The sequence below is a fragment of the Anoplopoma fimbria genome, chromosome 24 (genome assembly GCF_027596085.1).
Source record: "Anoplopoma fimbria isolate UVic2021 breed Golden Eagle Sablefish chromosome 24, Afim_UVic_2022, whole genome shotgun sequence".
Taxonomy (NCBI): Eukaryota; Metazoa; Chordata; class Actinopteri; order Perciformes; family Anoplopomatidae; genus Anoplopoma; species Anoplopoma fimbria.
This window is the reverse complement of record NC_072472.1, coordinates 15750785-15767353: the sequence shown is the minus strand read 5'-3', so window position 1 is coordinate 15767353 and position 16569 is coordinate 15750785. Positions and strand designations below refer to the sequence as shown.

Sequence of the window (16569 nt, the reverse complement as noted above, 5' to 3'; positions counted from 1 at the left end):
CACATTTAATGTTTTGTTTTTCTTCCTTTATTTGCATGTGCACATGGTGATTTATGCACTGAATGGATTACATAGATTACTGCATTATTTCAAAAATACCCGGATGTGGATATCAAAGATGTGTGCACATAAGTGGGTTGCATCATTTGTTTAATGTCAACAATTACATATAAAAATGCAATATACTCTCTTTTTTAAAACAAAAGTTAACAGATTATTTTATCAAAGATCTCATTTGTTCAAGGTAGCAATTTGACCCATTATAAAAATGCTCCCATCACACATTTATTTCTGATAACCTTTCACAACTACAGAAGTAGTAGCATTATTCTAAAGTATAATTTGTTTCTGTTTACTGAATTCCTTTCTTTGAGGTTTGTCTGAACAGATGAATTAACGTTTTTTAAGAAAACCTTTCATAATGTATAATTTCACACAAATACAATACAGATTTAAAATTACTTACTTTGTGCTATCACAAAATATTTACTAGAAACTAATGGCTATAATCCTTCAACACGTTAAAAATACAAAGGCAGATGTTGCATAATTCTGAAAAGGTCTTAACAGTATTAATCAAATTCATAAAAAGAAAACAAAATCTATTTACAAATAACAATTGTCAAAAATGAAGACAAATTCAATTACTTCAACATTACTTACTGAGGAGAATGGCAGGAATAATTCCTTCAACACTTCAGAGGTAAATATTTTGAGGTATGAGTGTTCATAAATTTATTGATATGGTTTGGACTCAGATATGTAAACAACAATTTTAACACAATAATACATACAGTGAAATACTTCAATATAATCCTACCAAACCATTTAAACCCCTCATATACAAAAATGTATTACTAAGGAATATAATATGTACAGAATTATTCGTCTGTGAGACCATGTAGGCACATTGAATTGGCACTCTTTCTTTGATGTGTGGTAGAGTGGAAACTCTTTGGTGCATAAAACTGTAGCTGCTGGGAGGTAAACAGCATCAAATCATGTGCTGTTTCAAATAAACTTTGAAGGCCATCATCCATTTCCAGTGTGTTTAGTGAGTCTGTCATCAGCCTCTCTATCTACTGCTTCTTTCACTGTATCATACATGTTAATTCAGGTGAAAATCTCTAAACTCTACAAAAAATGTCCCTTTTTCAGAATGTGACAAAAAACAACTTTGATTTCAACTTGATTGCCATGCCATCGTTTTTTTTTTTAAAACTTCAAGCGTGGGAGAATGTCCTAATGTCACAGACGTTCATTTGAGCCTAGACTAGATTTAGGAAGTTTTCCCCTTACAGCAAAGTTGAGTCCCAAAATGCAAATTAAGATGTTTATTCTTGATCAGTGTTCCCAAACAGCCAAATTTTCTAAACTTTTAAATATTACATGTTAACACTATTAATGTATCAGGGAGCATTCCCACAGTGCCCTTATCTACAATAATTTACATTGATATGGACTTTCAGTGAACAGCTTTTAGAAGGCAACGTCTCTAATGAATCTTTAATTTACTTCTTCAATGTTACCTTGATGTAACAAAGAAAATACAGCAAATCATGCAATTCAAACAGAGTATATACATTGTACGCAGCATAGGCACACATTTTGTACAAGCATAGAAAGTACAAAGCAATAATCCAATTATAAGCTACAATTAAAACAAAAACATAAATAAATACCTTCATACAGTATATGAATGATTTCAGTCAGAGATGCAGCTTGTCTCACAATCTCTAATGAAATCTAATGGTGAGCAGATATGGCTAATGTTCAATTTGAGTGCTGAATTTGATAGCACTGTACTAAGATTTCATCTGTTATTTATTGGTGTTTGTTTAATAATCTGTTATGTGATGTTGTCCAGAGGTCTATTCCTAGACATTTCCTGTTCTCACTCACAGAAAATTTTGTCTGGGTCATTTTAATTCACCATTTTAGCTAGAAAAGTGCCCTCAGTAGAGTGCAGATCTCCTCCAGGTATACCCTAACCTCTCAAACAAAAAAACGTTGAATATTACACAATTGTCCCTCACAGCTGCCTAAGAGTCAAGATGGCAGTGAAGATAACAAAATCATGGAGTTATTCATCTTGTCTCATGCCTGACTTGAGAGGATCATAACCTTTCCAGTTAAAATTAGACCAAACTTTTCAATGGATGTCATATATTGAGCCTCGACAAAGGACAAAACGTGGCCTAAAACAGATAAGGTAAGGCTTGGTTTTTTATTCTAGCTAATGGCTGGAAATGCCTTTTGCTACTAAAGCAGTTGTTGATCACTTGCGACCCCTATCATCCGGTTAAGAGTGAGGGGTCAGCAGTAGATAAACTGTATAAAACAGTCAATAAATTATGTTTGTCAAAAAGCGTGAATAACCACAATTCATGGGAGGTCCTTGAGCATACAGTCATAAATAAGCACCAAAACTTTTAGGCTGATTGGTCCAGTAGTATACGAGATCAGCCGTGGACACGCACACACACACACACACACACACACACACACACACACACACACACAGGCTCACGCCTGTTGGAGATAATAAAGTAATAAATGTATATGTATCAATATGCAGATGATACACCGGTTTATCTAATATTCCAGCCAAATGATCCAAATGATTGGATGAACACTCATTTGCCATCATGAGCTTTTCATCCAACCCTTATAAACTAACTGATCAGACTATATAGAACATATTAGCAGGTTTTTGCTCCACCAGAATGTAATATCAAGTTATCCCTTAAAATATGGGTGCCATTTTAGACTCATACTTTACATATTAAGCACTGGAAAAAAACACAGCTAAATGGTTTAACTCAATATATCCTGCTCCGTTGGCCCCAAATGACTCAAAAACTGACAAATTTCACTGGATGGTAGTTAGTAAAGAACTGACTTTAAAACTTCTTACAGCACTTACAGAGCAGTGTGGTCACACCCTAAATTACTATAACTGTCTTGTTGTGTCCCTACTGCAATTTCGAGTCCTATAAGTAGGCTCAAAAGGGCTCAACTGGGCCTATTGACTGCTGCAAAGTTCATTCTTAAATCAAAAGATGAATTTGCAATGTTGGCCTAATGTCGGACTGGCCACAAAGGCACTCTGATTCTATGTTCTGTATTATGTAATATACTGTAATGTATATGTTTATATGAACAAAAATCAGCAAAAATATCAAATATACACATGTTTCCAGTTCTGGACAGGGAATTGTAAACAAGTCTTTTTTTGCAAATGCTGGCTTGTCTCTCATTCATTTTCTCTCTGCAGAGCTTCAATGCGGTTATGAATTAACAGTTTTGTGTCTATTTAAGTATCTGGATCTTATTGAGTTTTGTCTATTACATATAAAGTATAAAGGAGCTGCAACTCAAGACATGTACATTTTCTGTAAATGAGTTTTTGCCAAATGCTCTGTGGAGAGTTACGGCGGTGGCTGATTTACATTTTCCAGTCTCTGAATGGAGTAGAGCAGTGGCGGGATGCTGAGAAAAACCTGTGAGCGAGAATGGAAAATGTTCAGGGATGAAAAATATAGACAAGAAAACAGGTAAATTGTATCTGTTACAGATTTTAATACATGTACTTACTGCCAGACTACCTGTGAGTCTCACCTGTTGTGATCTACCATGCGTCCTAGCCTGACACCCAGCTATGTGTGGTGGTTTTCACCCTCTGGGGAAACCCTAGAGGCCCAGTTGTGGGGTCAAAGTTAAAGTCCAGTGCCCCGCCATCCATGAGGGTGTCATGGAGGACCGTCTCCATGTCACATTCAAACCTCTCAATGGACACGTTGTCCAGGTCACTGGGCAGCCGCTCCTGGTGATGACTGTGCGGGTGAATCAAGTTGAGTTCCCTGTAGCCGTTGTTGTTGCCGTAGGTTGCCGAAACAGCATTAGTGTGTGCTGGGTGTCCACGGGGCAACTGCACGCATGTCCTCAGGCTGGTCATTCGAGGAGGGCCCCCTGAAAGACTAGTCAGGCTAGTCAGGGGGATCATGTTACAGCTATTCAAATCTTGTGAGGTTGAAGGACCCTGTCTATGTATATCTTGTGGATTTACATGATGAACTAGGTGACTTTGAGGAGGAGTCATCATTTTTACTCCATTATGACCCCCCATGTGGCTCTGGCGGCTGTAAGTGGGCATTAGACAACCTCCCCTCCCCACCTGAGACACCTGTATATCCCTACTGGCCTCTGCATCTGACGTCAGCAGCTCTTTGAGGAGGCCAGCAGGGCAAATATACTGGTTCTCATAAGCCCTAAAGCCCGGCTTGGACTCTGGAAGCGTCTGCATGGGAGCGGGGGGCATGGAGTTCATCCTCACCTGGCTGTACATGCACTTATGGTAGTCCTTCTGTGGGTGGGAGGTCAGGCCAGTGGAGCTGTAGGGGCTACTCTGAAGCATGGCAGCATTTGATGAATGTGAGGAGTCAGAACCTAGCTGGGTTTTAGGAGACAGCACACTCAGGTTATCCAGCAGACTCTCCATGACGCCCTCTGAGCCATGTTGGCCCATGGATCCAGCTACCTCGGACAGGCTGGGTAGGGTGGAGGTTATCTTGCTTCCCGCTGCTCCAGGGTACATCATGTGGCCATCAGACTCCCCCAGGTCATCCTGTTCAGAAGGAAAAGGTGAGTGGCAGCCACTCAGGGTGCTGGCGTCAGAGCTGGTGCGCGTCCTAAAGGAGCTCCAGGCTTCAAAGTCCTCGTTACTGTGGGAGTTTGGGCTTCCCAGCCAGTTAGAGTACTGGGAACCAGGGCTGCCTGCTCCTCCCTCAGCTGCTTCCTGTAGAGACATCTAAGGACAGAAACACATTAAAGGTTACACAGGATATCATAAGAATTACTAATGTATTATTACCTTACAATAGAATGATAGAAATAGTACAATGTTTTGGGTAATGCACTCTTCGCTCACTTGCCAAGAGTTAGATTAGAATATCAACACCACTCTCATATCTGAAGTTCCCACCACCAATTGGTTAGCTTAGCTTAACATTACACTGGGAATATCCTGGATAGCCTAGCTCTGTCCAATGGTGACAAAATGTCTGCTGTAACTGTTTGGAAGATAGCAAATATCTTTTTTTTCTAAAACTTGAGTGTAAAAGGGAGACTTTACCTTTTTCTTTGTGGCCCTTCCTCTGCTCTTGGTGAACTTACTGTTGTTGTCCATGGAGGCAGCTCTGCGTCGGGGTGACTTTCCACTCTTTCCCCCCTCTGGGTTGAGCATCCACCAGGAGCTTTTACCCGTTCCCTCGTTTTGTATGCGCACAAAGCGGCTGTGCAAGGAAAGGTTGTGTCTGATGGAGTTCTGGATGGGAAACAAGTGAATCATTAGTAAGTAATCTGTGGATTTACAGTTATGTGGATGCCACAATGCAGCTAGAAGAATCCAAATAACAACAAGGTTTATTTTCCAAAGATGTTGTTATGTTGGTATGCAAAGTCTCAACATTTTCAAAAGTCCATTTGTTTCTCAGTAATTATTGTAGTGCATTTATAAATGTTGTTTAAATACTACTGACTCTCTGGTGCTAAATGAAGCAACTGTGAGGGATCCCTGAGAATTACATAAGAAGGTGTATTGCTGCAGAGGAAATGTTTGTCATTTTTCATACTGAATGGAGAAGAAGCTGGTAGTTGTGTGTGATGTCAAAGCCAGCAGATGAACAGGAAGTATGCATATGTCCATATCCTCCGTCAAAAATATTATGTCTACTAAGCATTTTCCAATCACTCTTCACGCTCTCCAGCAAAAGACATTAGTTACTTTGGCATGAGGGAGCGAGGGATGGACAGGACATGTGGTGTCGTTTATTTTACACAAAATAAACACGTGTTACCCTTGTAAGACAGAAGTCAGTACAGCTAGAGTATAATATATCTGTTTCTGAATATGACGGCGAACAACAAAATAAAACATGGCATCAAACAGACTTAATGCACAATGACATAACTGAAAAGATGTTTCTCCAATTTAAAGAACCTATGATGAAAGAAGTGTTAACAAAATGTACAAACAGTATATACAAGTGCCACGATCACGATTTAAAGTAAGCACTTTAGCGCATTTTGACTATTTAGCCTGATTACAACATATGGATCATGTTTGTGGACATAAAACTATACTGATATTTTCACAGGACTTGTATGAGTCTTATGCATGATTGTGCAACTTAGCTTCTTCTTGTATGATGTCAAGACGCATTTCTATCACATTGAAGTATTTTAACTTTTTAAGTCGATGTTGTTTAGCTGTTGTCCTTTAATTACTTGTAGTTGAAGCTATGAATTGAGCACTTGCCTAGAAAACTCCTAGATGTTATATTTTTAGTGGTCATCCTACTCCCTCCTCACTGTAGGCCATAATCACAGGTTTCCTGTGATTTACAACATGTTTGATCTGTACAGCAGATTATTTTTATTGAAAGAACAGATTTAAAAAAAACTCCTAAATAAGACAGGCTATATTACTTTGGGTTTAACCAACTCTTGTATGCGGTCATATTTGTCCTTGTGCCAACATGTATACACCTAAAGCCTCATTCAGTCCATTTTGTCTAATGCTATGTTATGAACTCTAAAAAGGACGCATAGGCGCCTCCTGCGGTAGTTCTCTCAGGAAGAAAAACAAGTATGGCGGGGAACAGATAGACGGTCACACAGGACACAGATGTACTGTATAGCCTGGTCCCTCTGGACATAAAATGTTGGTCTTGGGTTTTGGGCATTCAGTGCATATTAATCATCAGAATGTAACTCATATTTTAGTATATGAATATGATTTATTTCATATTGAAAATGGCTCTATAAGTGATCAAAATAAAGTAATTTGAATCTCATGTAGCTGCATAACCAAGACTTAGACCGAAATTACACTTCAAATAATTGTATAAATAGAACAAGCCTAAGAATAAGAGTATTGTTTGTCTAACTGTCCCCATACGAAGGCACTGAACCACAGCAAGTCCAACCTCAAACTATACATCAACTTGTGAAGCCTGATCCTCAGAGTGGAGGCAGCAGGCTGTGCATGAATGAGAAATTTTTACTGAAAAAGAAAGCAGGGGGGAGGTTACAGGGTTCGAAGTGAGGATGGGGAGGGGAACAGAGTGAGATGTTTTTGCCGGCAGAGCAGGGGTCAATGAGTTCACTGTGTGCTGAACACGAGCTCTTCAGCTGGCGCTGACAGAGACATGCAAACAGGTTGGATGGAGCAAGAACAGAGAGAGGAGGAGAAGCATCAGATGTGACGTGCTGCCGGGTCGGACTGTCTGCCCCCCGCCTCCCCTTGTGAACCGGACTCCTCCCTTCCCCTCCACTGACTTTTTAAAATAAGGCTTCCTGCATCCTGCACATGCAGACTGAATCTCACTGCACAGCCTCAAAATGCAAGGCTCAATCTGACTCGTGTTCATTTGATTCATTAACCTTTCTCCCCCGTTTTCTCTCTTTTTACATGATCTCAATCTGTAACAGGAAGACAGGAAATGAGTCATTAGCAGAAGACCTGAGATCTAAGCAGTGTGATGCACAGACTCTGTCTGTGAACTAACTTATATTGCACCAACCAAGAGGACATATCTTGCTCAGACACGGCTGAGATCACTAGTGATATGCAAATATCTGCAGCCTCTGATTAGTGCCCACAATAGATCATGGGCTGCATGACTGGGCCCTGGGAAGGGGAATTCTCTACTCCGCCAGGGATAATCCTTGTCTGAGACAGACCTCACCTCAGCCCAAAGAGAACAAAAGACATCCCTGCCTCACTAGTTCAGGAGGTGCCCCATTCACACATTATGTCTCTGAAAGCCCAACCCAAGGTGGCCTATAAGTTTCATTGTTGCTGAAGTTCCTTATAAAACATATTGTCTTTTAACTGACTTTGAAGCAGTGACATATGTGCACCTGTAGCTGCATGGCAGCTCATGTGAATGTGAGGCATTCAGAAATATATATGCTCTCTATTGACCTTTCATGGCAACCAGGGGAGTTCCCAGGGACAGATTATGTAGGCCTCTAAGTGAAATAAATGTGTGAGAGAGGAGATATATTGAGTAGTGTGAGCAGGGATCCAACACAAGCTTCGGTACAAGTTTAGATGCATTACATACAGTATCTCATTACAAAATATTGCAATATAATGCTTATTTAGCATTAGCCGATCTTGACTTGAGGATAAAATATATTGTATTATGTTTGTGTGTGGGGTGGTATCATTAGATTTTTTTGTGTGCTAATCATTCCTATTGTAGCTTTGTAGCTACCAAAAATCTTTCCAGAGTCATGCTATTGCGCTTGTATTAATCTTATGTGCTAAGAAGAAATATATTATAAAATATATTAGTTTATATCAAACTTTGTAAGGGAACAAGATGTATTGCTGCATCTGACACAAACTGGCCTTAGACTGAAGAATATGTGCATTTTAACATCACACTGATCCTATGTCAGCTGCTGCAGGGAAGCCTGACATGAATGGTCTTTTTGCTTCTGACAGAAATCTATTTTCAGTTTGCCCTCAGAAATGCAACATGTTTAAAAGCAAGCTGTAAGTGCAGTGCAGCAGAAAGCAGTTGTCTCTCTACAGACTCTTAGTCCACCTGCTGTTACCAGTTCAAATACATGGTTGCACTCAGTGTCATGGAGAATCATCCACCATCGTACAACACTTCAAATGCACCCAATGTACTCTAAATCATCTGTGATCAATGTCATCGAGACAAGCTGCTGCAGCATGAAGCAACTCCTCCTCCTGGACTTCAAAACAATCAAATTGACACAGCTGCTGTTTCTTGTGAAGTGAAGCATGAGGCTTGCAGTAACGGTCGCAGGGTAAGTAAACAAACAAGGGCCAGTTGCAGGGACAGGTGCAGCCACAGTGAAAGTGGCCTCACTTGCAACTGTCCCAACGTTTTACATACAGTACTGCAATAGAAACAACCACAGACAGGAGAGAGGATCCCCCAGGAGACCCACTGCTGGAGATTAACTGCTACTCAAATCAGTTACTCAGTTTTATATCAATGATGAGGCCTGATATTGAGTTGGAGATTAAAAACTGGAGGGAAAAGGAGAACCCCTTTAAACTTACATACATGCATCTGCATCATGTAGACTATTTCACTTTGATATACCAACATGACACACATTACATTACATTACAGTCATTTAGCAGACGCTTTTATCCAAAGCGACATACATTTTTCTTACTTCTAACCAGAGCTTCAGTGACCTCGGCGACGGGTGCAATCACCCTCAATGCATTGTTTTAGTGGTTGATTCTGCCTAAGGGTTTTTAAACAAAAGTTGTAGTGAATGAGGTAACACATGAAACAATTGCCCATAAATCAACAACACATTAACAGTGAAATAAGGAAGTATGCATATCTGTTTGGCTGCCATTGACTTAAAGGAGTTCAGCTGTGGTACACTTCATGACCAGTTTGTTGGCTGAGACTTTTTACTAGTTGATTGTGTAGCTCACAATGCCAATGCCAAGACTGACTTCCTATTAGTAATATATGGGTGATATATCTGAAATCAGTATCACAATAAAAAAATTTTTTATGGTAATATATATCACATTATGGCAAAAGTATACCATCACATATATAAAATGAAGCTGATGTTCAGTGTGATCCACTGATGAACATTACATCCCTTCACATATGCAAAACATGAATATCTAAAATGTTAATTGTTATTCTAAATTGGTCCATCTCATTACTTTTGCAGGATTATAAAACAATATGTTGATATCATAACGATACAATTCTGCAGCCATTTTTCTTTTTTCTGTCAAATTTAAATGCAAGACAGGCACATGAGGTATTTTATTGACCATAGCTATGTTTCCAGCTGCTAAATAAAAAAGGAAAAAATAATCTTATGGGTGCAAAAATACAATTGCAGATGACAATCAATAATGGCTGTTATCTTTAATAACTGATGTCATAGCCCTCCCTCCTCAAAGCATTTAGGTGGTGTAAATAAGAGAATAAGAGAGCACAGAACTTGCAGAGATTGCAGTAAAAAGGACAAGCCACTTCCTGACACTGTCTTCCTGTGCACCCCTCCCCCTTTCTCCTCTGACCCAGGAAGTTTAAAATGAGTGTGCGGGACCTGAGTTTTCTGTTACAGGGCGGTAAAAAGGCGAGTGCCGCTGCAGAAGGAGAAGAGCCATCCAGCTCAGTGTGGAGACCATGTCGCCTCTTCGCGGCTCCTAGCACAATGCAGGCTACTTCATTAACACTGAGCATCAAACTGAGTGACCTACTTCTGCAATGGCTTCAAACTGGGACCATGAAAAGGAATGGGGAGCTTTGTGTTACAAGCTCAGCTTTAAATAAACAAGTAGGGGGCACATGAAAATGAAAGCAACATTTAAACATCCTCACGTGATGCGCCATTGATTAAAAAAACAATCAGTGATACTAAATATTCAGACACACTAAGCTGATTAGAAACTTGATCTCTAATCTTTCTCAGCCTAATCTTGAGAGTGACACACATTCTTTGCACACTTTACAGTGTAAAAAGGCCAAATAGATTTTTTTTTTCCGACAGGATTTGACACTAATCTCAGTCACCTCTGATCCTGTTTCTCTTTCTTCACACCATATTTCTCCGCCTCCCTCTGCACCCATGTCCTTTATATTTTGCATAATGGATTTGAGGCCATGTTTTTTCTGTGAACATAATAAAGAGGGGGAATATTACCCTGCACAGGACTGGAAGACAATGCAGAAATCGACATGCCACAGATTCCACAGGCTCAAACACGTGTAGACAGCAGACTGTACACAGGCCTCAGCCCACAGCCAGCCAGTCAGCTGACTGCTCGCCTCCTTCCCTTAAGCCACGGTCGTTCCTCTTTGAAAGCCCCTGCCCCAAGCCTCCCTTTCTTCATGGGGTTACTTGAAGCTTTTAACCTTGTGATCCCAATACAAATAGCTGGCAGCTTTTCAGGCATGTGTCCTTAAACATAGCTCAAAGACCAACAATTAAATGAAACATTTTTACCCTTTAATCAACAAAAAATTTAACTTTTCCCTGATTTTATAGACCGTTACGCATAATTTACAGCCGTACTTAAAGGCACAGGTCAGCATGCTGACATCAATTCAAACTTGTTCATGTTTCCCAAGTATGGTAACCGTGTTAGATATCTTAAATTACCGCATAAGAATACTAACAGTTGCCACAGTATATATTTGCTCACAAGACATTTTGACTTCATAATAGCATGACTAATGCATTTTTACTGGGGTTATCTAATTAAACTTCATCATCAAACGTGCTTGTCTATCCAATAGCACAGTGACACACCTACATTGTAATCCTATCATGCTTTTGTTGCTTTTTAAATATTATTGTCTCTCCGCCTTTAGCACTTTCAGGCCTCCACCGCTCGTATTTACAAAGAGATCTGCTTCATCAGCCTTCAATTGTCAGTAAAATCATCAACCACCACCACCTGTGTATGGACTCCAAGAGGGGATGGATGTTGCTGCTGCTCAGGGCAGGCCCCCCTCTTTTACAAATCTCCCTGTAGAGTGCAAACGCCAAAGACTCTGCCATTATCACTCATCATTTTTATTATATATATACTAATAATAATAAACAATTATCTTTTCTTCAATTACTTGTCCCTTCTGATTGAAATTTTAAGTCATGAAACTAATATCGTACATCTAACTTGCATTTTCACTAGCAGGCACTTTGACCAGCTGTCATTTGATCTGGAGGTTGATGTTCAAATGTAGGTACAGTGAGTTTTTACACTCAGATCATCTTGATTAAATACCCTCAGTGTTGTCTGTCCTTAGTTTTGGTCATATGCAAACATCAGGCGCCAGACAGCACATTCGAAAGGCTACTGATTTGTATTGGAAAGGCACTTTCGACATCCGTGTCAAAACACAGAAAGAAAAACAACGGCACAGTGATGCACACATTACTGCAAGCCAAAAAGCACTGGTCCATTAATACCCCAACCGCCTTATACAGTATATGTGTAGCACTACAAACCAATGTCTTTTACACACTGGTAAAATACTTTCTTGCAATTTACATGTTTTGAAATGAACACTTCAGAACCTCTGCATCAGTAAAGAGAAATACATCCTCAGTTCAGAGAAATATGTCCTGTCCCATTATTTAAGGTCACAGTTCACTGAGAAAAACAGTGGCACTACCAGTAAGATGGTAAAGTACCTTGTGTGCTGCACACTGCCACTCATAGACCCACCAATATCCCAGGGGAACCAGTTCTACCAGTTGGAAGGGGGGCCCTCTCTTGTGGTAAAGGCCTGATGATCACCACACAATTTTTAGAGGGAAAACAAAAAAAATCCCCATGACATGAGGGAGACAGGAAGCTCTAGCTGCAGCAGCAGAAGCGTCGCCCTCGCCCTGCCCTCCACCCACCTTCAGTTTTCTAGGTGGAGCTGTATAATCACTGAGGTTCAAACACAACGCCCTCCACCCACCATGGGGTCTCCGCTATCTGTCATTACAGTCAGGGAACCTCATGCATGTGGACCATAAAGTCAATACATGGGCCAGGATGTGACATAAATCACAACAAAAGGCAAGCTAATGATTTATTTCAGCATGCGGCAGGAACGTTGAAATGTAATAAAAACACTTCACATAGAATTAGAAGCACAAACATGATCCATGTATGGTCTCTCCTATGGGTTCCTCCTCTTTTTCCAGCCCTGACCCTCATGTTTTGCAAGGCGGGTTAATGTTAACACATGGCACTGTTTTCCATCCACTCTGCAGGAAATGCATCATAGTTCATTGTGAGGGGACCGTCGTGTTTTTTTAACAGGAAAGTGTAAAAATAACTATAAGCCGGTGGTTCCAAGGCCCAGCCGAGCATGCCAACATTTAGGAATGCAGAGGTTGAAGTGGTGATGTGTTGATTTAATATCAAAGATAAGCAGGCTGGTGCTATTGTTATTGAGGCTTCTATGAACGTCACACAATGAAAACAGGGGCTACAGTAAAACCTTTCTGTCTAACCCTGTGAGGAAAAGGCTTATAAAGTGAGGGGAAAAAATTAAAACCAAACATCAGGGGCAGCAGGGTGAAGTGGAGTAAAAAATGACAGTATGACGAGTCAGACACTGGCATGATGGCTGAGGTTGGATAAACTTTCGGTTAGATGTCATTGATTGCTGTCAATCAATCAATAAAAAATAAAAAAGTAAGAAAGAACAGGCCATTATTTACAGATATTGGTGCTGAAAGGACAGTTGGCCTATGAAAAACTCTATGAGCCCCTTCAGCAATAGGCCTGAAAGGGGGCAGAGGAGGAAGTGTACGGATAAAGAGCAGCAATCCCTTTCTCCAAGCTGCAGCATCCGCTGAGGAAACTCTAGAAGACAGGGACACAAAGATATGAGCACACAGCTCAGGAATGGAGGATGTTTGACGTTGTTCCCAGCATTCCCTTCTCTCAAGCCCCTTCCCCTCCAACACACTCCCCAACACTGATTGAGCTGTTTGTGTCGCCTCCTGTTATTGTCGAACACTTTACTCCACGCTGATTCCCAAAAACCTGACTACATTCCCACCAGCCAGTGCACCTACTGTATATGTAACAATGTGTCGAGAAAGAACTGCAGAAAGACTCAGAAAAGGAGGAAAGGGAGGTTTAGCAGAGCCATAATTCATGATAAAAGCTGTGATCAAGCTTTTCACTAGGAGGGTGTTAGACAATGGAATCTATATTTGATTGAGGTTAACAAAGGCATTTCCTGACATATCTTAAAAATTACCTCTCATGAGAATGCAGGGGTTACAGGAAGGGCTGCAAAGATGAAATATGAATTGGACTCAAATGTTGTTATGGTGTGCAGGTTCTAATTAGCGTCTTCTTTTCTTTCCCTCTCTGCTTTTGCCCTGAGTTAATTTCTATCCCTCATGGCTGAGTGACTTCCTCAACCGGCGAGACAATATTAAGACCTGGATTAGCATGTTTGCACAGGCATTAGGCTACTGCTTTTGCCTTGTGCTAAATATTTCCATTACATTTCCAGGCCAGAGAGAACAACTTTGTAAACTTTCAGGACTGTACTAGTTTTTCCATGGATGTGGAAATGCTGCATAGACCATGAGTCAGTATGTTTTGTGGTTATACTGGATAGATTTTCTCTGGAATAGCAAAGAAAAATCTGGAATCTGTGTTGAACCACATAGTTGTTGTGCTTAGTCAAACCAGATTTCCACCATTGCTCAGTTAAACCAGCATCTAGTCTCAGACATCTAGTCAACAGGTGTACAATAAAGCATAAGATTTTTCTGAAGTCCTCAGTATTCTCCATACTGAACATGTCCATTATTTTTGCAGTGTTGGACTCCAGCGTTGCACAGAGAGAAATGTTCTTAAGCTCATGTATGGGATGTTTACAGTCAGACTTGCTGGCTGGTCCTCTGCTGCTTCAGAGCTGTATGTTTCCTCACTGACACAGCAGAGAGGCATGTGCAACCACTGACAGAGGAAACCACTCCAAAACTTCAAAGGTTAGCGACGTAACAAAGTTCAGCAGCAAGAATTCAATTTAACTATTGACAATTTGAAACCATGTTCATGGATCTGGCAAAAACTACATTTTATAAACTTTTTTACAAAAGCAACATATATTATACCCTGGTAGATGGGAGAAAAAATACTGTTTCCCTATTTTTAATCTTTTCTAATGAATTACCACCACCACCACTGAATGTGCACTCAATATTGTACAGTTGGTGCACTTTTTCTCTCTGTGGGTTCAATCACTCAGTCATGACCACATTACAGTCAGTGATGTCACAACAGGTATATCTTGCTGATGGTAGCTGACAGAAAACAGTTGCTTGGGAAGTAGGTATAACACAAGTGAAATATAACAAATGGAGTTCAGCCATTATTCATTTTAATATTTGTGACTTTCCTATTGTGACATGCCTCCCTATATTTCCTATTATACAACAATATTCAGCAGAATGTGATGGAGCTCGTTTTTATACTGCTGTGTTGAAGATTGCAGTGATTTAAGAGGCCTTATGTTGTTATTAATCTGCATGGTATTCAATGAACCAAAGACTGAAAAAGGCAGAAGATTCTTTAGAACTTTGCTCTCTCTGTTCACTTCAATAAAAAAATGTTAAATGTGCATCGATGCAGTCAGACACAAAAGAAAACATCATCAGAATGTTTGCCTGCTGGTTTCTGCACATTCAGATTAGGGTTTGGACAATATCTTGCTGCTGCTAATTGCAGCATTAAATTACACTTGTCTTTACTTTTATGTTGAATGTTTATATTTGTGGATTAGCGTTAAAGGAGTTAATGGTCACATCTCGACATCAAACCCATCTCAAGTTCATCCTACTCATCTTGATGCTTAAGTACACATGCACACAGACACTCACCTTCCAGCCGGCGGAGCTGTTACTGTCTCCTTTATCCTTGAAGTAAGGCACATTCTTCACCATCCAGTCGTAAATCTGAGACAGGGTCAGCCTCTTCTCGGGTGAGCTGTCTATCGCTTTGGTGATCAGGTCTGCGTACGACATGTTCCCCCAGGCGTTACGACGGGACGAGCTGCTCTTCCTCTGGCCGGAGCTGCCCAGGGGTGCGACGCCCGGAGGAGGCACCTGTTGCTGAGGCGGCAGCTGCGGACCGGGGAGCTGCTGCTGGAGAGGACGATGATGATGGTGATGGGGGTGGTGGCGGTGGTGTGGATGCACACAGTTTGCCTCCCGACACTGAAAATCATTGCAGGGCACGGGAGGTTTCTGCTCTGCATACTCTTCATAGTCCTCCTCTAACAAGCCGAGGTTGCTGATGAACTCGGGGTTTCCTCCCGGCTCCGGCTGAACCGACGGTGCCGGGGACGATGTGTTGGAGCTGGCCGGGTCGTTGAGCTCCGGCCGGGGGAGCGGCCAGGTGCAGGACCGCGGGCGGGAGAGAGGCTCAAATTCCGGGTCTATTTCGACCGGCTGTTGTGGCGGTGCCTCAGCCATGTCTGAGTCGTTATCACTGTCACACAGACACTCACATAAAAAATAATAATAATAATAAAAATAATTTGTGTAAAATCAACAGGTAAAATGATGCGTTCACGCACCAGATTGCAGTTCTAAGGCAGTCAATATAAAGAGAGGTTTGTAATTCAGAAGTCAAGAGAAGTGTTCCGTTCAAGGTCTTCACTGAAGTTCACACCATCCTGCACCGACTGGTTGCAACTCTCAAGTCTGCCGCTCTGTCAATAATGACAATCGTCCAGAGTCTGATGCTGCTTTCAAGGCCTACGAACAGACTCGGTCTTCTGGGTTGTACAATTTGACGGGGCGTTCAAGGTCAATGACTTATATTGACTCGTTGTTCAAGTGCTCTTTGGTTGGAAATTCCTAAATGGACCCGGTTTCAAATGAAAAGTGCATTTTATATGCAATGTATTTCTTTATTTTTAAGTTTAGCTTAGATAATTAAGTAGACAATTATTAATTAGCACATTAGTCTTAATGGCTTCTCAGACTGATTAGAAGCTA

The 16569-nt window shown here is 40.8% G+C and overlaps 1 protein-coding gene across 1 annotated transcript; it reads right to left on the bottom strand.

Annotated features, from left to right (window-relative positions):
- Positions 1-133: 133 nt before the first annotated feature.
- On the bottom strand, positions 134-16255 carry LOC129113667 (forkhead box protein O1-A-like). Its single transcript, XM_054626089.1, has 4 exons — positions 15448-16255; positions 5135-5326; positions 3622-4810; positions 134-3503 (listed from the first exon to the last, which is right to left on the bottom strand). Exons 1-3 carry the CDS (start codon positions 16039-16041, stop codon positions 3644-3646), a joined length of 1953 nt encoding a protein of 650 aa, XP_054482064.1. The 5' UTR covers positions 16042-16255; the 3' UTR covers positions 134-3503; positions 3622-3643.
- Between the last annotated feature and the right edge of the window lie 314 nt (positions 16256-16569).